Source organism: Serinus canaria, chromosome 2, assembly GCF_022539315.1.
Source record: "Serinus canaria isolate serCan28SL12 chromosome 2, serCan2020, whole genome shotgun sequence".
Taxonomy (NCBI): domain Eukaryota; kingdom Metazoa; phylum Chordata; class Aves; order Passeriformes; family Fringillidae; genus Serinus; species Serinus canaria.
This window is the reverse complement of record NC_066315.1, coordinates 124,974,441-124,996,673: the sequence shown is the minus strand read 5'-3', so window position 1 is coordinate 124,996,673 and position 22,233 is coordinate 124,974,441. Positions and strand designations below refer to the sequence as shown.

At 40.6% G+C, this 22,233-nt stretch overlaps 1 protein-coding gene across 1 annotated transcript; it reads right to left on the bottom strand.

The window, feature by feature from the left end:
* Positions 1-1,288: 1,288 nt before the first annotated feature.
* Positions 1,289-18,234, bottom strand: LOC103813316 (carbonic anhydrase 2). The gene is made up of 7 exons (XM_009086571.4): positions 18,063-18,234; positions 17,361-17,558; positions 7,908-8,026; positions 6,423-6,515; positions 5,589-5,651; positions 4,395-4,550; positions 1,289-2,138 (listed from the first exon to the last, which is right to left on the bottom strand). Exons 1-7 carry the CDS (start codon positions 18,094-18,096, stop codon positions 2,019-2,021), a joined length of 783 nt encoding a protein of 260 aa, XP_009084819.1. The 5' UTR covers positions 18,097-18,234; the 3' UTR covers positions 1,289-2,018.
* Between the last annotated feature and the right edge of the window lie 3,999 nt (positions 18,235-22,233).

The following is a 22,233-nucleotide window of genomic DNA, read 5'->3' as shown; positions in this document are numbered from 1 at the left end:
TTGGACTTAATAGATGTCTCCCTTGGAACAGGTTATCTATCCATTGCACTCAATCAAACCGCAAAGTGTGAATTTGTGGTAAGTTCATGTATGATTTTATTCTGAAGAGGGCTGGAAAGGGTTTATTTTTGGTAAGGATTTTGAGGTGTTGTTCTATGGTTCTGGCTTACTTCCAGAAAAAGAAAAAAGACCAGTGCTGCCTGGTAGACCACACAGGTAGGACAGAATACATGCTCTTCCTGAACCCAAATATGTGACCTAGGAACACCAGCTTGCACTGTCTGGCTGAATACAGAAGTACTTCATCCTCAGCAAAGGCAAACATATGGCACTGGCAACATTCCAGGTAAACAGACTTGCACAAACAAGATGATAAATATATGGCTGATGTTGATTATCTTCGCTGTTAGCTATAATTTATGGAGCAACCTTGAAGTGTGATGAAATATAAGATATGAAACTCTTTATTGCAGCTGTGGCTGGAACCTCAAGGGCATTTCCAGGTTTATACCCCAGCCATTAGTTCACATTCTCTATCATGTTCTAGCCTGGATAATTTTTCAGCTGTTTGTGTACCAATGAGATTACCACTCCTCAGGCAGTCTTACTGCCTTGAATTCAGGTTATCATAGTTGTCAAGGTATGGGATTAGAGTTTTAAAATCCATATTTTGGTTGTGGGTTTGTTTTTTAGGGTTTTTTTTTTTGGTTTTTGTTTTGTTTTGTTTTTTGTTTTTTGGGTTTTTTTTGTGGGGATAGGATGGTGGGCATTTTACATGCAGAAGCTTCTCAAAGGTTGAGATTTGACACATTTTTTCTGAAGCTCTTTGTATGCACTTCAAGATATCTTCATTTCCATCACACACATTTCAAGATCCAGGTGCTTCAGAACATAGCCTGCCCAACTGATACCTTATAAATTACGAAGTGATTCCTGATGGGGTAGAAAACTCATAATAAATTAATTTAAAAGCTAGCAACAAAATCTAATGAGCCCATTCTTCAGTAGAATTTTGTACAAAAGTTTTGTGAGAGCATCTTTCATTATACATTCAATTTTGAAGATAATTTATAGTGATTGCTCAAAACTAACACTTCCTTCCTCTATCAGAGACAAGATACCTAATTAGAGAAAATTTCTTAACATATCCATATAGTCTTGCATTCATGTTCAGTGTCACTGAAGCCAATTCTCAAGGTATATGTTTAGTAATTATGTTTAATATGCAATGATGTAAACAGATTAGTGACTCCTTAGCAGAATTAAAATAACAGCAGGGAAGCAAAAATAGAAGTATAGATTTATTAGAGAAGTTATCTAAAATACAATATTATTTTCCTTTTTAAATTAGAACATATATTATTTCAATGAAAAGATATTTTGTATTATTTCTATGGTAATAACAACTTTTAAAGATAACATTTAATTTAGAACATTTTTAATTAAAAAACCCAACACTACCATTAAGACATAACTAAGGCTGTTGACAGCACGGGTAAAAATGCAAAATATTCTCAAAAATATTTACATGTCAGTTTCTTAAAATCTAAGAAGTCTAATTCTAAATATTCATTTTGCTTAACTTTCTCAAAATACCTTTTTTTCCTCTAAATTATAGCTAGATTCTGTATTCCTGTGCTTCTTACAAAGCTTCAAGTTATGGTTAGTTACGTGTACTATCACACCAGTAGATGAGGTTTCTTAAAAATGGCTTATTTTGCTACCACCATATCCTCTCCCAAGTGGCCAACTTACTGTTATGTCAGTGGCAGTAATAGTCACCAAAATGCACACAAGCCACCCACCCCCTGCCTCCCCCAACCCCACAGCTTAAGAACCCTTCCCCATTCAGCCAAGAGCCTTTCACATTCCAATAGCCGGCATTTCAGATGCAGAGCAAAAGAAAGAATGGATCTGGGAGACAAGATGTTGCCTGGGCACACATGGCAAGGGTTGATCTGGGCTTAGCAAAAGGGGCTCCTCACACACAGCAATTCCTAACATTCTCGGCACTGAGGTTACTGGAAGGAGGCTCTGACTTCTCTGCTCTTCAAAGGCTGGCACGGGCGCCAGTTGTCCACCATATGGCACACGGGCTCGTTCTCAGCGTTGAAGCAAAGGCCACGGAGTTTGCACATCTGTGGGAAAAGGCACAAATATCCTCAAATGCATCCTCTCATTTCAGCAGGACTATTTGAAACTACACATCTTGGGCCTGAAGCAGAGCTCTGACCCAAAGTTTTGCCAGTACTAGTAGGCGAGAGATGGCATCAGCACCCACGGGTCTGCATTTCATCCACACCATTTCCAACCTTGACACAGCCTCTCCTGTCCACAAAATATCCTGGCAAGAACTGTGAAAGTACAAAAAACAAGGACATAGATGCACATTTTCTGAACTCCACAAGCAAAGAGCTGTTTGTCCTTGATCCAGATATGAATTGAAATACTTTCAGAATCCTCTGCAAGTTATACAGTTTTGGCTGGTTTTTTAAAGTCCACTTGAAATAATAACAATTAAAAATGGCTTTACCCTTGGGTCAAAATAAAGCTGTTGAATGAATTCAAATTATCCTGATTTTCAAATGCTGCTAGAGGGGAAAACTGCTTTACATCAACAGGAGCATACAGTATAGTTATGATACTTGTTCTTAAAGTACAGCTGGTGTTTGCACAATCTGATGTAACAAAAGCACCTTCATGTCTAAATAGGAATCTCCAAATCTCACAAAAAGATTGTGCCAAAATAATAACCCATGCCAAACATAGTCTCACACAGATGGGTAAAAGTGCTGATGAATGTATGTAGGTGTGACACAGGATTTCCTACAAATCAGGTTCTAGGCCAGGTTTTTCCACATTCAGGACCAAGCAGAACAAAGTTCAGAGCTCAGCCTCTGCCAGGAACTGCTGTGTCACAACAAGTGATAGCAGGCTTGCTATCCCCTACTGTTATTCAGCTTCTTTTCAGCTTTGGAAAACCTAACCACCTTAAACCTTGAATCAATACTCTTATTTATGTCTTCTTGTTTTGTTCAGTATGGGAATGAAAAAGCAAACTGCCACACAGTGTGGAAATATTGATGATAACATGGAGGGATGTGTAAGGCAGAAATAAGTGGTAACTTTTACCACTTGTAGGTGGTTGGAGTAGGTAGAGTAGAAAAAACCCACTACTTTGGTGGTGTGCTCCTGCCTTGTAATAAAACCATATTTGCAAACTTTGGATTATCAACAGTAATAGGAATAGTTTGGAGTAGTGTCAATTTTAATGCTCCCTTGCAGTTTACTAAAGACAATCAAACACTGCTATAGTTATTACTTCCAATAGATCTTCCTCATCACATGTTCTATCTTTTATTATGTTAACTTCTAAAACAGCTCAGCTGCATTTTCTTTCCTGTCAGAAACCCCCTAGAATTAGGTGCAGGTTGTTAGCATATCTACCATCAATAGAAGATACTTAGGAACTTGAAGGTTAAACTAAAGCCCTTCAGGGCTGTTTTGTATTTATAGGCTCTAGATTCTATTTATATCTCTCAAGCACACAGATCTGAACCCAAAAATGGAATCTTGCCTGTACATAATTTCATTAATGGATAGTACAGAAAGCTGGGGCCAAGAGTGATTTAATCCTCACAAGCTTCTTCCTACTAGGAAGACTATCCTTCTCAGGCTGGTCAACAGAGTATTTTCTTAGGTAGCAGACTTGTGGGATCTGCAAATTTTGCCTCTTCCAAACAATGGGAGCTTTGTTAGAATCTTCACAAAGCTGCGTAGGATTTCCCAGTCTGTTCTGTGACAAATAACTTGCAAAAAGAGCTCAGTGTCCTGGAAATGCTGGAAAATCAACAGACCAACTACAGCTCTACTGTACACTCTACAGCTACTACTCACAGGGTGAGACTGTGGATGCAGCACACATGGTCCCCAGGTGCTTTGTAAACCTGGCCTTTTCAGGGCAAGCACACCCAGAGAGGTAATTGCATGTACAGCAAACCTGCTGATGCACACAATACATGCTGGACTAACTCTGCATGTGCAAATGGTCCTTTCATGCATGCCTCAATTTTCCAGATTTTTACCACATGACAGCTCTAACCATGCATCTGGAAAATACCTGATAATTCTTTAGCTTCCCCCCCCACCTTCCCTGGAGTGCTCAAATAGAAGACAACCTTACATTCTACAGCAAACTGCATCCACAGGCAGAAGCAGAGTCCTGTCAGAAGAGGATCACCCCTTCAGACAGATATTTTTGACATGTGGTGCTAGCTAATACCCTGCACAGCTCTGCACTAACACTGACACTTCATAGATCACCTGGTGGGCTGAACTGAAGCCATCACTGCAAGTCCAGGACACATCTACTGGCACATCCATTGGAAACCTACCTGCTCAGGGCTCACAGTGATGGGCTCCTTCAGAACGTGCCAGATCACACATTCAAGCAATGGTGGTGTTGTCAGTGAGCCAGGGTAGGTCCAGTAGTCTCTGCATGCAGGAAGGAGTCCAGTGGGGTCAAAATTTGTAAAGGAAGCTTGCTTTCCCTACAATAAAGTAAGCAGATGGGTTGATGTCAGGGAGAGAACACATACACACACTAGGACTGCAGCAGTGAGGTTTCCTAGGAAAGCTCCACGTTTGTAGGAAGGCAGAAATGGAATTTGGCATCAAGTGTTGGATGCCAACTATAGTATCTTTTGGATTAAATACATTTAATCCAACTCAGCAATACATTTCTTACAAGATTTTCAAGATATTGCTTCTCATATCAGATGTTGCATTTATGTTCCTTGGTCTTAGAGACAAGATTTAACCCTGCCTGAAAAGCAATGAGATTGCAGGTGCCACGTACACTGATTGCATGGGAAACACAGAAGCTGTGAGACCTGCTGGAGAGCCCATTGCAGTGAGCAGCATCATCCCTTTTCCACAAAGGGCACCTGATGAGAAATATGACAGCACAGTCTCATTTTTTACCTTTCCTGTCCACATTTCTCGTTGGCCTTTACCCACTATGAAGGTGCCTAATTACTCACTAAGTACTTTTAGTTTCTCATTACTCAGCACACTAAAATCACACACACTGCACACAATATTTAAGATACAGCAAGACTTTTTTTCCCCTAACTTATATATCCTGATCAAACTGTTTATCTGAACTCTCTCTAGAAATAGCCAAGAGAAGCATGCCCTCTTGGAAAAAGGAAATTTAACCCACAGATGCACAGATGAGAGGAAATGCCTTTTCCATCTTTTATCACAGACTAGAAAGGGCATCTAGGAATGTAGTTTAGAAGGATGAATTCTGTCCTATAGGTTTAAATACAGTTAAAAAAACAGAGAAATGTAGTCACAAAGATAGGAAATAATCACTGTTTCTACTACTCCATGCTCTCTACCTCAACTTCATTCCAATCTGGTTTGCTTTTAGAATTATAGGAGCTCCTGTGCTGATAGCAGGAAAGTTCATTTTACTTTCATATATGCAGAAGGCTGGGAAGAAGTAAAAAACTTGACTTTCCAAAGAAGATAACATAGCACAGTTGTGATGAGTGTCCATCAGCACAGACAGCAAGTATTACCTTGGTTTGAATGGAGCTCAGAGCATCCACAACCTTCTGCATCTCTGGCTTGGCATTTCCCACCTGTAACACAAACCATAAGAAAATTAAAATCACCATGCATCCTCATGACACCTTAAGTTTTCTGTTACAGTTCTCAAGGAACTGTTTAGTTTTCTGTTACAGTTCTCAAGGAAACTTTTTTCCAGCTGCATTTCATTACATAATAGGAGTAGTACAGTGACTTAAACAGGCTCTAAAATCCTGCCAGTTGACAGTGAGCACAAACGGGTCAGCCAAGGACATTGGACACAATGAAGCTATTTTCATTTACAGTGTGTGGATTTATTTTTGGACCTAAGCTGTTCTTCTTTTATGGAAGTCACCCTCCTAATAAAATAGTCACCCTCAGTGAGGCCAGGATGGAATACTACATACTGCTGGAGCAGACAGCTCCTCCAGCTAGATGTCAAGACAATTCAACTAACACAAAACACTCTGGCATTTAACAGTGACAAGAAAATGAAAGTAGGTGTTATTTAGGCTGGTCACACTGCAGATTCACACATACTTGGTCAGTTATGCACGTCACCTTTTACTGGTAAGGGAGCATCACTCTCTTGATGAAGGCAAGAATGATGCCACAGGGCTGCCACAGTGATGGATGGCAGTCATACTCCATAGCCAGTGTCAAATTTTTATAGATAAAGGAAGATAAGAATTTGGAGCACCACCTAGTTTGCTACAGATTTGGACACTACAGGACAATGCTGCCTTATTCTCTATTGTCTGTTCTTAGGCTCTCCCCACAACACAATGAATGTGCTGGACAAATAATAAAAAAGTTTAACAAACCTTCATGAAGATTCCCACCACAACTAAACCATCAGGATGCTTCACAGCTTCAGCAAATTTACCATATTTTGTATTCCAGTGAACAATATGGAGCTGGGAGCAAGAAAAAAAGAAGTACTGTAAAGATGATATTCCATCCAGAATTCTTCACAAATAAAGATGCAGGGAAGTAATTTATTAAGAGCAAGATGGTGTTTTGCTGCTGAGGTTTGAAAGCTTTTGTGTACAGTTAAGAATTTGTTGAATTATTTATCTACTTTAAAGTTTCATTTATTCAAAGCGATTTCTGTAATGTGTTTTATTTTGCTCCTCACTCCTAGTCCCTGGTGAGTTTTAAAGGCAAGCTGTGGCTGTATCATTCTGCTTTTCATGTGGTGAAACTCCTGTTATCTTCAGCATAAGTTTTTTCCCACATACAGCCCACAGGATTTCGATGTAGTATTTTAATGCTATATATTCTGGAGTTCTTACCACACTGACATATATTGCCAGTGTCAGAATAAGCAGAGGAGACATATCAACTACAGATTTGACTCACAATTTGGAAGGTTTTTTTTTTAAAAAAAACAGTCCTGTCCTTTACTGGAAACACTTGGAAAAGAATATGAAATTAATCTCCTGGTCATGTTAACCAGGATGTTACTTTCTTTTTATTTTCCAAGTTATTTCTAATTTAAGTTCATCAGGCTGTTTCCCCACATCTGCAAATCAAGTTAAACAAGCAATTATGGTACTATGAAAGACAGAAGGCAATTGAAAGTTTCTCAGATATGACAAAAGCTACTTCCCTCATGAAAAAGCAGCAGAGCCAATGAATTTGGGGGCAATTTCTTGTATCTGTCAATGCAAATCACAGGTATGTTCCACAAATGTGTACTTGTTAATATATTTTAGAAGTCAGTCACAGAAACCAGAGGTAGATTTCTAAACAGGGGACGAGGAAAGGCAGGATGCAAGGTACTAAAGTCACTCAGTTTCTGTATCAGACTGTACTATGGAGTTTTAAGTGGTCTCAGGGGTATCACAAAGAGTGCCAGACAGAAAGATTGCACTTCACTGTCTGCCCTCTTTACAGCTACCCTTGATTCTTTGCTACCAAAATATGAAAATATCTGCCCCAAAATTATTCTGCTGCTTTTATAAATACCTCTGATGTTAAAAATTAAAGCTAGGAAAAGGGGATGTGCATGTACAGATGTGCTGCAATTCTCTTTTTCATAATTTCCAAGAGTCACTGAGAAAGCAGGGGAAAAACCAGGTATTATTAATGTGAGGATTTCTGTTTCTCTTTGACATGAAGTAGCTGAGAAAAATTACAAGTCTAATGTCGTGCTCTTGCAAGGACTATGTTCTAAGGTGGCATCATACCAAAATTGTCTACAGTAACCATCTCCTATGAAGATCTGTAGTGAAAGTGCTACTGTGGTGGAATACTTAAAAAAAACCCCTCATTATACAAAGAAGATTGGAGAAGGTAAAGCCTACCTCTGCATCATACTTCACACCATCCACAGTGTGCTCAGATCCCTGGCCATCACAGGATCCCCAGTGAATGTGAAACTGCACCAGCCTGTAGACTCCATCCATTGCTCCTCCTTGCACCACTGCAAAGAAAAGACCTTTTATTAGTGACTCACATAATTTTTGTTATCAAGCCTCCCTTCGAACTGAAACAGCTATCTCAAGTCTTTTATGTGATTTACAGTTCATTGCATGCTGCCATGCTACTCCAGATTCATCCTCAATGGTACATTACTGCAATACACCAAAATCGATAATAAATGCATAAAAACATAAGTGACTTTACAGTGTGCATCTCATCAGCAACTTAACAGGCATGCTAGTACTACAGGTGATGAGGGAAGATGTAACTTTTCTGTCACCAAATATATTAAAAAAGCCCTTTGTGAGAGGCCCACATAGAATCATTCTAAGGAAGTACATTTGAAGACTGAATCGTCTTCCATGTACTAATGTAGTCTGTCCTTTCATTTTAGACACTTCATCCATTTAAGCCTTAATCCTGCAAATCCTGTGGCAGATTGGATTGAGTAAAATGTTTTTGGTTCCAATTTAAACCTGAACACCTGTTAGCCATGGGTTAGCCTTCTTGCAGGAAGGTAAAGCACTAGGCACAGGACAAGACAGCACAGAGATGTGAATTCAAATCTCTTGTCCTTCTCACTGTGGTAAAAAATGGCAGTGCCTACACAGATGGACTTTTTGGAAATGAGTTGTTTATTTATGCTCTCCATTATCTGGCATTACTTGTGCTATGGGACTGCTCTGAGTGAAGTTCCCAGCCACACTTTGAATTATACAAGAGCAAGCTCCCTTATTCTGCTTGTTAGTTTTACCCTTCTACTGCAATTGTGACCAATCACCACTATGATATGCAGGATGAAGTCACACCATTAAAAAATGCTCAGGGCACAGACAATGTCTCCTCTAGAGCTGCATAAAGCACAGAATAATAACAAATAGTTCTACTAAATAGAGCTATTGATCTAAGTTATCAGAGCAAGGTTTCACACCAGTTTTGTGGTTTGGTTGGGGATTTTTTTCTTTTTTTTTGCCCCCAAGCATCTCAAATCCAAATTCAAAATTAAATCTTTAAGTTGTTGATATTTAAAAATTTAAAAACAAAAAGCAATTTGAAGTGTTAGATATTTTAAGAGACCAATTTCTCTCTCTCTCTCTATATATATATATATATGCAATAAAGTGACAGAAGAGTGCTGACATCAGATATTGCATGTAAGTGTGCTCTGTGTATGTGCCACAAAATGATTCTGTGGAGTAAAGATGCTCTCCTCTCAGTCTGTAGTTAGTCTAGACACTAACACAATGCGTGCATGTGTGAAAACATGGATCAAATGCTGATTGGAAAAGGTGGCTGCAGGTTTGAAAAAGTCCCATTATGTACAAGCATGGACAACACCAGCCATGGATATAAACAACAAGGTGAGAAAGATTTCACTAAAAATTTGCAATACATGAAAATTAAGTAAGATTTCTAAAAAATACATCAACTTCCACCAGTGTTCCCTATGCATGCAAAATTTGGGTTGAGTGGACAAATCTAGCATTTGCTGGGGGCTCCTTTGGTAAATATATTTAGAAGTCTCCCAACACATATCTTTATTTGAAAAACATGAATAGATGTTCCACTGCAACCTATGTAATTTCCAATACTGTAGCCAACAGACCAGGACTTGCCCTACCTATTTCCAAGCCATGTGATCAAAAGGAGAATGTCTACTTAAAGTAATCACACAGGAACTTATCTTATTCTACTTTTACATCTCTGCATGTGCTATTTGCCAAGAAGCATAACTGTTTCAAGCACAGGGCTACAAATCTGACTACTTGTTTCAGAACAGCAGCTGTAGAAGGGCATCAGTTCCTTTTGGAAATGAAGCAACTGGTTGCTGTGTCTTTACAGATACAAAATAATTTAATGTATACGATATCATGTTTCATTTAAAATGATGCCATGGAGTTACAATGTTTCGGTCCCTTCAGCTCAGGGTCTTGCTGGCTGTTGCAGGTACAAATGGACTGAGGTTCCACCACTCCTTGGCCTCAGAAAGCACTAGCACAGCCCAGGTTAATCTGCCATTATTAATCAATGGAAAGCATGCTGAAAAGCAGAACCATGCAATGGTCTTGAGTTCATTTGCAGTGTTATTTCTCCACACAAAGTTTGCTATAGTCTCAAAACCCCAAAAGATGCAGAAAAATCCCTTTGCAGATTTTGCTTACTTTTCTCATTCTGTGGTTCTCAAATCCAGCACTAGCTTATTTTGACTCACAGCAGAGCATTCAAAGAAAGTAATAATTAGATTAGTGTGAATGAATACAAATCCAGCAGGCTTAATTACAGAATGGCCCTCTTGTTCTAGCCTATGTTAAGCAGTTATTTTATTTTTAATACTTCTCAGTCTTTCCAAGAAAGTAAAACTAAACTTAAAAGGCAAAGTAGGAATGATAAAACTGCTTTTTTTCTTCAGAACAAGCTTTTGAAACCATAGATAAATGCTACCAGTTTTTGAAATATGAGAGTTCACAGAGAATCAGAACAACATTGATATCAGCAACTTCCCTGTCTTTGTTCCATCTGATAGGACTATCAGCTTGAGGCCATGTTGAAAAAAAGTCCAACCTTTCCATCCCCTCTTAAAAAAGAATGGAGGTGTTCTGATCCATATTGGAGCATTTCATCATTAGCTCCCTTACTTTTGAAATCAGTATTAGTGAAAACCATCCTGAAAACACCTATGTAGCTGTGATCCTGTCTGTTTTATATCACAGCTTCAGATGCAACGCTGTCTGAAGTGTTTTTCAGCACAAGATGAGCTGGAAAAACATTTTTTCACAGATTGCATTTACTCAAGACAGTTTACATCATAACCTGGTCATGGGCCCAAGAGGTGACAGTTTGACAGTGCCCTTTCTTCTTTTCCACGTTTGGACACTTACTAGACAAATTTTGAGCTACTTTCCTTAGATTAAGAAATGGTAATTTTTTTCCTATTACCATTCTATCTTCTACCCTTTACTGGAAAAGTTATACTAGTAACATCCAGTAATTATACTTCACTGATAACTTATCTCATAACATAGTCTAAATTAAGTGAACACAAGTATTAGCAGCACATATTCAGGAAAGCCAAATAAGCACACAAACTCTTCCATTTATGTGACTCATACCAACTGTGGGATACAGAAGGTGAAGCTGATTTGACTCCATTACGCTTTCTTGGGATGTCTGAAAACACACAGAAATGAAAGGGTGTTTATGCTGTACCTGGTACAGCTGTTTACTGAGGCTACACACCTCCAGCATTCTATTTAAAGGCACGCTGGTAAACAGTTATCCTTCCAATGCAAAACAGAACAGCCTTGTAAAAAAATACTGTGGACCACTTCATACCTTTCTTCAGGAAGTGGCAGCATCCACTTCTAAATTTTTGCAGGAATACAGCGGGAATTCCTGTTATTTAGTTAACTCCTATGGAATGTTCTCTTTATACAGAGCAGATACAGAATGCATCTCAGAAAGCCAATAAACATGTCAAAGGACTAATCAAAATGGAGGAGCCACAAGAGTGCTTAATAAGTTAGACTGAATTCCTTCCTGTCCTATAAATTAGTGTGACAAGAAAAAATGCTACTGTAAAGTCTGTCAATCTGAGAAAAATGCAGAATGAGAAAATGTTCTACAAAGGAGAATCACTAATTACTTTCTCCTTCCAGAAATAATGGGTCCACTAGAGTACAGTAGATGTCCAAAAGCTCCAGACTTGGAGAATTAATTCTAATTGAGATTTTACCAAACAAAAACCCAGCAGCAGGGTATTTCAAGCATCTACCTTTGAGAACAGCCCTCTCACACACACACTGCTTTAGCACAAAGAAAACCTTGATTTTGTATCAGCCTACTGTAGACGTCTAAATAATATTCTAGGCATATGTTTATGTAAACATGTGTATAGTACATGCATTAGTGCTAATATTTGGTGAGCTTTTGTGTGTACACAGACATCTGTACAATGGAAAACAGGACGAAGAGACAAAGCAAATGAAGCATTACTTGAGGCAAGAAAGAAAACCTACTTGAGCACCATGTACTATTAATGACATGAAAGAGGCTCTTATGAGGATGCTCAGGAATTAGCCTTGTGTTCTTATGCAAGGATGGGCTTCCCATCTGACAGCCTAGAGTTCAGTTAGGGTGAGCTGTCACTTCTGTGAAATGTGGAGTACAGAGTCACATTTTGTGAGATGTTTCCTTCTTTATGTTATCTCTTTCAGACATTCCTCCTAGGACATTGTATCATGACAAGCAACAAGAGCATCTGACTGTAGGGCTCATATTTGCAGAAAACATCTGTAATGGTTTTCACTATGAGAAAAAAAAAAAAAAAAAGGTATATCATAAGGAAAAAAACCCTACTTTCGACCTTGCTAGAAACTTAGCCTGATAAGGCTACAAGGATGTTCCACAGAGATAGACCAGAATGAAAGAGCTGCCAAAACACAGCAAGTCTGAAGACGTGTATCTGCAGCAGGTCACTGGTTCCAATTCACCTCAGTTGAACTATTTCATCCAGACTGGGCAGCAGCCAGGAAGACTCTGACCTGCTTCAGGATACAGTCATTTAGGTTCTTAACATTCCTCCAGCTCCCTGGGACCAGCAGAGCTTATTTCTCATGCAGTGTCTTAAACAGGAATTCTCTGAGAATCCCAAGATGCTGTACTGAGTCTCTGACCAGGCTTCCACCCTCACATTTCACACTATATAGGCTTACAACAACTTCCAAGCTGGAAGCCTTAAAATTCTCTGGAAAGTATCAACTAATTTAATTTCTAATAGTAATACTTTAATACTACTGCAGTGGCTGCTCACTGTACTGAAAATTGTGTATTGGACAGTGTTCATACTAGGCTCAGATCTAATGAAGGACTAGAAAACTCAAGGTGTGAGCATTGCCTCTAAGTAGGCAGCAGTCCCTCATGCCTGTAAGTAAATAAACAAATTATCAGCTGAGAAGAGTGGTAATCGTGACATCTGGCACACAGCTTCATTACAGCTTAAAAATAAACTTTTCCGAGTGGCCCCAGCTGATAACAGCTGACTAGTTTCTCCTGGTTTTGCATTAAAAGGGCCTCTAGAGGAGGGATTAGCAAAAGGGAAAGAAGGAAGTTTCCATGATTGGTAAATTCAAAATCCAAGTCAAATTTCTGCCCAGAAATTGCATGTTAACATTAAAAAATCAAAACAACGCCCACCAACAAACCAACTCCACCCCAGTGTAAACGAAGAAGGACACTTTTCTGAAAAGAAACAAAGATCTGAAACATGCAGGACTAATATCTTGCCCTCTCATCTTCCTTTCCAGTTCCTGGAAATACTGGAACTACTCAAGTCACTTGTTTATACAGACTTTGCAGCTTCTGGTGATCCCAATTCACAGGAAAAATTATTTAAAGATCACATGCCCTTGAAACCTCTGACTGTTTAGTCAAGCCATGCACAAGATTACTTGTGACATAAGCAGGTGTCTGAATACAGTCCCCTAAATCTAAGATCAGTCAGTTCTCTGATTTCTGATTCCAAAGGATCAACACATTCATTGCTTAAGAAATGTGGACCTTCAATGCATGACCCTATACTGATGACATACAATATTATTCTGGCATGGTTAATATTGTATCTTTAGATCTGGGAAGCCCAAAAATAGACCAGTAGCAGTGACTTAGATTAAGAGATGTGCCTTAAGCAGACCTACATGTTTCTTCTTCCATTAACCAGCTGAGGTGGAAGTGTAGAAGAATAACAGTGGCCCTATTTTCAAAGAAACTCACTGCCAACTGAGCAGTGCTAATGCACTGGCTCTTCAATCACCACTGTGACAAAATAGATTAGTTTATTTACAGTGAGTCATAATTCAAGACAGCTGAAGTGCATGCATTAATATTTACAATTATAGAAAGAGTCAGGTAATATATTGGATTACAACTACTTAAAGACTCTCAAGGGGAATACAGTATTTTCATTTTCAAGGTATTCTCATAATTTTTAAGTTCTACTATGACTTAATATTTGCAAAAGTGTCAGATTTACTTGGGACACTGACTTGAATTTCAATACTCTAGCTCAGCAGCAAGGAGAAGGAAACAATTAAGAGACTCAGCCACAAGCATAAATTACCAGCACATTTCATCAAGTCTCTAGAGTTTGACACCATGGTTGCAATTCACTTCTGTCAGATTCTACAACTAAAATATGATATTTTCATATTCTTGTTATAGAATAAATTCATGGCTGATTGACTTCTTTTATAAGCTCATCAAACACTTGATCAGAAAATACAAAACACGGAGTCTACGTTGTGAACATCTCGCTTGAATTTGAGAACTTCGATAAATTCTCAAAGACTCTGGAAAAACTCACACAGAAAACACACTTTAGGCATGTTACAAAATCTTTCAGGCTCTTGAGTGTTTTTTGAGCAGAGTCACATCCTGTGGTTTTATGCCTCTGACAGGTCACTGTTTACTTCTGTCTTTTAAAGTGGGAGAAGTGATACACAAGTCCTTACAGAAGACTGGAATATGTAAAATATGTTTAAAATATGATAAAAGAAGTACTCTTAGTGAGACTCCTTTGTTGTAAAGTTCCTGTATTATAGTAGCACATTTTAAGAATTATCATCAGTTGCTTCACTCATACATGGAGGGTCTGGTTCCATCATGAGAGTGGATGAACCTGAATTCAAAGTTTTATTCCTAGTGACGCTTTTATCATAATGACTTCTTGCTGTCAAAATGAAGAATAAATTTTTGAAATTAAAGAACTTAAAAGATGAATGCCTACAAATACTTTATGTTCCACTACTATTAAAAGACAGTGGACATGAAAATTAAGAAATCAACTGCAAGAACTGAAGGCAAAGACTAAGTAACAACTGAATGGGGAAGCTCAGAGTTCAGTTTCTACATACAAACCCAAGAAAGCATTCCAAAAGGCTCCAAGCATACAAAACAGAAAATACCTCTTTCCATTATGCTATTACTACTTGGTTGGAGTTTTTAAAATTGCAATTGTATATTTTTCATGGTATTATTTATTACCTTATTATTAAATATTATTTATTATATTTTAAATTGCATTTTGTATATTCAGAAGAGCAGGAGTGATCAAACAGACACTAAGACCTAGAGCTGCTGTTCAGTTTGCTGTTAGTTATGAGACTGAAGGTTCTTAATGAAATGGATCTACTTTGCATGCAGTTACTCATCTTGAAGATTACTCAAAAACAATGATCTTATTACTTCATTTTGCGCCTACTACTACAGATGATTCGTTAACACACATGGGACAGCTCATAGAAACAAGCAATACAGCCTGTGGGAAGTATTTACAGGATATTATTCCATTGTCTTCTGTAAAACATACCAGCACATCACATAACCTCACACAGCTTCTCCTTGTGATTGTTGTGTGATGTCTAAGCAAGAGCTGGGTATTCACATTTGAGTCTCAAATTCAGAATCAAGCAGATACAAGTCAAAGACAGCTCTATTTTGTGTAAGGAAAGTAGGTTACCTAGTTAACCGCATACAAATGAAGCCATTAAGTGTGCTGCCAGGTAGATTCCATGCACTGTAAATTTCAATAGGAAGTCTAGTAGTGAATGATCCACCCTTACCCAGCTTCACAGAAATCTGTTTAGTGGTTTTTGTTTCTAAAGAATAATAATTTTTTGCTTCACTAATAGAGACACTGAGAATATTTCTACTTGCATCTCCTATCCTCCCACTCTGAAAGCTGTGTCACTGCATATTTGTCAAAGGATCCCTGTCACAGATGTTCTGGTTCTGCACTGACTTCTCATAAAGAGCATTCTTCCTGCAGACAGTTCTTTAAATTATTTTATGTTCCTGCCATTTTTTCCTCACAACCTGATTTTCACAGTTCTTTCCAGACTTAGGTACACACCAAGTGAACACAACAGTTTTTCTACACTGTGGAGATCTGAACCTGATTCCTTTGGGCTCAGTGAGAGCAGGAGTAGACTTGCATGTATCTGGGAAGAAAATCGTTTTTTGTACTCTGGATCATTTACCTTATTCTCCATGACACCGTTAGATTGAACACGATGCAGCTCCTTTAGCTACCCAGTGTTTCAAACAAATAAACAGAGGTCAGAATACCTTTTTCCTCTCCTTTTCAAAATGGTTCAAATATCAACACTGACACTTTTTGTAAATTATATATGGACCTATGTGTATTTATACAACAGTTAACAGTTATATCTGACCACTCAATATTGTCCAGCATAAAAACTATAGTTAAAATACAAAGTCAAATTCTTAGAGCACTGCTGAATATCTGTTATACTGCTGTATTACATTAGTTACAAAAACCTCTTATTTTTAGTAGGCACAGATCATTTGCTTTCAGCACCATTCCCTAAATGACATGCCCAACAAAACACTTAGGAAAAACAGGACACTTGCTCAAGCAAGTTAAATCAGGCAGTGTATAAAGAAGGCAGTGACTTACAACAGGATTGTTTTTGTTGTCCAAATTAAAAAATAAAGGCACATTCATTGTGGCAGGGTGATGACTTTTGCAAATGCAGCCATATGAAAAACTACAACCAATGACAGCATACAAAAGCCTTGTTGCAAGGACAGCTTGGATTCAGCCTGCCCATCAGAAAGGCTGTTCCTTTCAGTAAGGATTACTAAGGTTTTGCAGGATTTTGTGCTTAATTTCACCACAGAGCACACGGTGGACCCGACTGCCTGCTAGCAAACTTTGTTGGAACGCGTCAGAGTCAGACACTTTAGGTAGAAAGACCAGCATCAAGAAGCACCAGGTATAATGCTTTTTTTGAATTACAAAAGGACAAAGAGGTATTTCCTAATCATTCCTCTGATTCTGTACTAACCTGGGAGCATACTGGCTTCAGAAATATGAAATAATATTTTGATAACCAAAGAAACTATTTCCACTTCAAGTTAACTGTAATCCTTTGCTATTCTAAGGCCATTTTCCCCCTACAATGTATTTTGCCTCTTCTTTTAACCATTTGATCAGTAGCTTATGATAACCTATGCCTAAAATTATTCCTGCCAAATATTTTACATTTTTTTCTTACCACAGCCAAGCCCTTATCCAGATCCTTCTGATTTATACAAAAATAAACGAATTCACCTCTCTGAAGTTTAGCTGCCTAGACAGCCTTAGTTTTCTTCTAACGGGATCGGTTTCCTGTTTGCTGAATCCTCACCTTACAGAAGCCAGAATATTTTGGTATGTTTTCATCCTTAAAAAACCCTTATCGATATAGTATACATCTTAGTAAGTTTTAGTAGCAATTTCTGCCATTCCCCTCCTGCACACCAAGATGAGGTCTCACCTGACTTGTCAGAAGAATCATCAAACTCCACGTTGAAGGAGTGCCCGTTGTTGACGATGTTTCTGGCCGTGCTGGCATCATAACTGAAGCTAAGAGGCTTCAGAGAGGAGTCGTACTTGGCGGACTTGCGGCAGATGTCAATGGGCGACTGGCGCTCTCCATTGGCGATGGGAAAGTGCTCATGCCAGTGAGCGGGTCCTGCGAGACAGCGGAAAGCAACTCAGTGGGAAAAGACACAAAGTTCGGGGGAGAAAAGCAATAACCCTCCCTCTGGAAATCGGGATGTTCGGACACCAGCATCAGCCTTTAACTGCGTACCACTTGTGAGGGCTGGCGGTAGCGGCAGCAGGGGCGAGCGGAGATCCCACCTGGGCACCGAGGCACCCGCAGCCGCACAGCCTCGGCGGCTGAGGCGGGGGCTGTACCGGGGAGTCCTCGGGGACACCCCGTCCTGTGGAGCAGCGCCCGCGTTCCCTTCCCGAAGTAAAGGAATGTGAGCAGGGAAGCAGGAGATGCTCCGGCACAGCGTGCGGAGCGCCGGACACGCTGCCCGGGCGCAGGTGCATTTCAAGGTTACGAGAAAAAAGCGCCACCGAGCTCACTGCCGCTCCAGGCAAGGGCTCCGCGGGGCAGCAGCGGGCACGTCCCGGGCGCGGTTCCCGGGGACCTGCCGGCAGGTGTCCTGCACCGCCGGGCACTCACCGTCGTGGCTGCCGTATCCCCAGTGGTGGGACATGGTGCGCGGCCCTTCTCTGCCCGTAGAGGCTGTCACAGCACCGTGGCCTCAGAGCGCTCTCAAGGGCTTTTATAGGCTCCCGCCAACTCCATGCCCTTCTCTGCGGCCAGAGGAGGGGTGGGGAGTGCGGACGAGGGCGGAGGGAGACTCCGCTGGGGGCGGAGAGAGCGGTCCCTTTATAATCCGCCATCGGCCGCGGAGCTGTTGCGGGCCCGGCGAAGAGCGCCCCCAGCAGGAAGGCGGGCGGGCGGTGCGGCCGCAGGCAGGGAGAGGTGCCGGGCCCGCGGCGTCCCCTCCGCGTTCCCCTCCGCGCTCCCTCCGCCCTCCTTCCGCGCATCGCGCACCTGCGGGCGCTTCGCTGCGTGGGCGCTGAGGGGCGCCGTGACCTTGGGAGGTGCAGGCGGCTGGGCCGAGCAGCGCGCCGGGAGCCGGAGCGGGCGGCGGGTGCGAGAGTGCGGTGTGAGAGAGGGAGCGGGTGTGCGTCCGTGTGTCCCTCGGTCTGTGTCTGTGTGTGTCTGTGTGTACGTGCGGGTGCGCGGCGCAGCAGGGCGGTCGGGTGCTGCTCCCTGCCGGGAGCGGAGGGAAAAGAGGAAAGAGGGCAGCCCGGCAGGGCAGTTCGGCAGTGCCAGAGGGTCCTGCAGCCAGGGTTTGTCATAGGTGCCAGGTTTTGGAGGCGGAGATCGGCGGAGTTGGGGAGGGGTGCTGTGGTGAGGCTTCGGGAGATCGGGGACGTCACCGCTTATTGCTCCGTAGTGCGTTTTTTCTGATCGCCTCCGGAGAAGCTGCAGGTCGAGCTGCGTTTACGTGTAATTCTTATCATAGAGGTATTACACACTTAACTGTGAGTGCGGCTCAACTACCGCTCTCGAGGCTGGATTAGCGAGAACAAAACTGTGCAGTACATATTTTAGATGTTTTCCCATTGCGCAACGCTCCGGTGTTCTGTGGCAGGACAGGAGGGATCGGACCTTGGCAGCCCTTCCAGCGGCGGCTCCGTTCCGTGCAGTGCCGCCTCCCTCGGCCCGGCGCTGCGGTGGGGCGGGCTGGCCCCGAGGGGCAGCTCCTGCCCGAGTGCGCTTGCAGATGGTCCTGTTCGAAGTCTGCCTTTTTCTGCTCGGAGCAGTTTTTGGTATGAAAATGACGTTGTAACTTAACCCCATTTTCTTATTAAGATGGTTCATTCAAATCTGGTTTTAATATTGTTCTGTTGTGGTTTAACCACGGGGGTCTAGGTTTTGTTTTCAGTGAGGTCATTGTAAATCTAGAATAACAACGCCAGAATGACTTAATCATTTACATTCAGCATTGTAAAATCTGTGTCTTTTGTTTGTATTTGTAAGAGGAGGGAGAAAAGTCTATTTGTGTAATGGGTACTATTGGTAACAGCAAACGGAACCAGCTGGAAACTGCTTACAAAAATTACAGGCATTTCTCAGACCCTTTCAAGTATAAGCAGAAAATATTTAAAGCTTATTAGTGATCAACACAGTGTGTATCCTCACATTGGCATGCTTCATATGGTTTAGTAACCACAAAATGGAAATGTGATGGCAAAACTGTATACACAGAAGTTATTTAGAAATGCCTGGGATGTAGGGCAACAAATGGAAATGCATGTTACACATTTATTAGTCATTCCTTGTTTGATCATTATAGATACTTTGTATCAATCACTTTCCAGTCTGCCAGGCATGCTATCCAGTATATCAACAGTCAGTAAATGCAGGGATACACAAACCCCTAAAGGTTAGAATCCTTGAAGAAAAAAGCAAAAACCATTCCTTTATGTTGTAAGAAGGAATAAGATTTTGGTACCTTTCAGAAGGTTTCCTTCCATTCAATTTTACTATTGGAAAAATCCATTCAGCCTGATTCTTCTGTACTCTCACAAGTCAAGTTTCCACTGACGTCAACCAGGAGTACCATATAAAGGACAAGTAACAGGATTAAACACGACACAATGTTTGGCATGGTAGGCTTCCTAAAAGATCTTAGGGCTCTTACCAGGGAAATTAAGTCACCAGCATCACCAAGAGACTGGGATTTTTAATTACTTGAATCTTCCTTTTCTTTTCATAAATAAAATAAATGTGGTGCATGCTAAGCACACAGACATAACACCCACAAATAAAAAGTCCAGTGCTCTTAAAATTAAATACCTATTTTTCTTGATCATTCAGCAGTACTTGCAGGCTTGAGCCCATGCCAAGGGACTAATGAGAGCCTGGCATTGACTCGGGCTTGTTGATTCCAGCCTCTTTCTTTTCTGTCTGCCACCAGCATCAGACTCCTAATCTGTGACTGTGGCTTTATGGCAGAATCAGTGCCTCAGGCAGAGCCATAAACCAGCCCCGAGAGGAAGGTGGGTACTAGAAATGGTGCAATCCATAACACTGCACATGGGTCAAGCTGCAAGGCGTGTTAGGCACAGCAAAAGGACACAATACACATCAGCTCAGTGTCTGCAGTTCAGGCTTCTCACAGAAATCCAAACTGTGCTCCAGGAGGCTGCTCCTCCCTGCCACAGTTGTGATGAGGTCGGTGGAATGACGCACACCAGTGAGGCCTGCTTGCACGTACAGAATGTGTAGGAGCAGCTCCTAAAGCACATGTTCACAAATCCTGTGGCAACAGAAGCATTGTAAATACATCTCAAGCAATACAAATACAGGGAACAGATAAGATAATTACTGTGGCCATTTGATTACTCATGATTGACATTAACATTCTGGGTAGAAAAGATGCCAGTGCAATCTTGTCTCCCTTTTCTGTCACTACCAGCACCACATACTGTGAAGGTTGTTAGAAACTAATAAAACCAGATGCTATTCTTCATCTCTCCTCAATTTCTTCGAGTCAGATCACATTCAAATGTGGTAAACAAATTGGTGTTTCTAGATTTGATGGTACTTTTGAATCATATTAAATACAAACAGAAGCAGCATCAATAGCTTCAGTAAGTGCAAACTCTTCACTCACTCAGATACCTCCATGCTATTTATGGTACTCATTCACAGGCAAAGGACAGTACAAAGCCTGTACATCACTTAGGCCCCAGTTGAATTCTGTTTTGAAATTTCACGTCACAGAACAGTTGTTGACTCTGTGCACAGGAAGGGCACATCCTGTTTGTGTATGCTTTATGAAATTTCCTGAAATATATTTTTATTGTGATTATTATTACTTGTAAAGCACAGAAAATGTCAGTACAAATGGAAAATGGCACAGATGCTTCCATATCAAAGTCTTTTTTTCCTTAGTAAATTTCCAACTTCTAGTAATACTCTGGCTGCAGGAGTGATGACATTCTGCACAGGCTGTAACCTGCTAGACATTTTCAGCAGAAATGCATTCAATGATTATGCTGTAAATCTACCTTTTCATTTTCATGGTAGATTTTCAACTCTATTTGCAGTCTTTTTTTAACATTAACAGTCTTCTTACTGTTCAGTGCTGAGCAAGATGCAGAAGAACCTCGTAGTGTTCTGGTTCATTCTAACAATTCTGTGAAAGTTAAATGCAATTATGAAAATAAAAGTAATTACAAAAATGTATTACAAAAATGATGGTTTACTACTAATTTCTAATGAGAGACTAATGCAAGTACTAGCAAGGCAAGCTTCATGGCATGTCAGTGCAGTGAAAATAGCCTGTCTCTTGCTGAGTTCTAACTATTGCTGATACAAGCCACTTCAATGCATTTTGAAATATACATATACACTTTGAAATATACTATAATTAAGTAATCTCTGCTGTAGAAATGAACAAGCTTGACTACATGAATAAACTTTAATTTCCAGACCAAAGCTATTTGTCACGATTCATTGAAATTACACCCATGTGATAGAGCCCTGTGCAGTGTAAAATTAATGTCAATAAGGACATTTTAGTTAAGTCCTGCATCCTGCATCTTCTCATACCAGGCTAATGTATTGGTTCACTAGCTGCCATGATGTTTTGAACTGTCTCACAACCTGGCCTTTAGGTGTCTGGTCTTTAGAATTTCAGGCACTATTTCCTTGTGCATGTGATAGTGTGCCTTCCTCCTCACATGAATGTGTCTGTGATCATCATCCTGACTTCTCACTATGCAACTTTCTGCAAATACACCCCATAATGTTTTGAAAACCTCTGCCT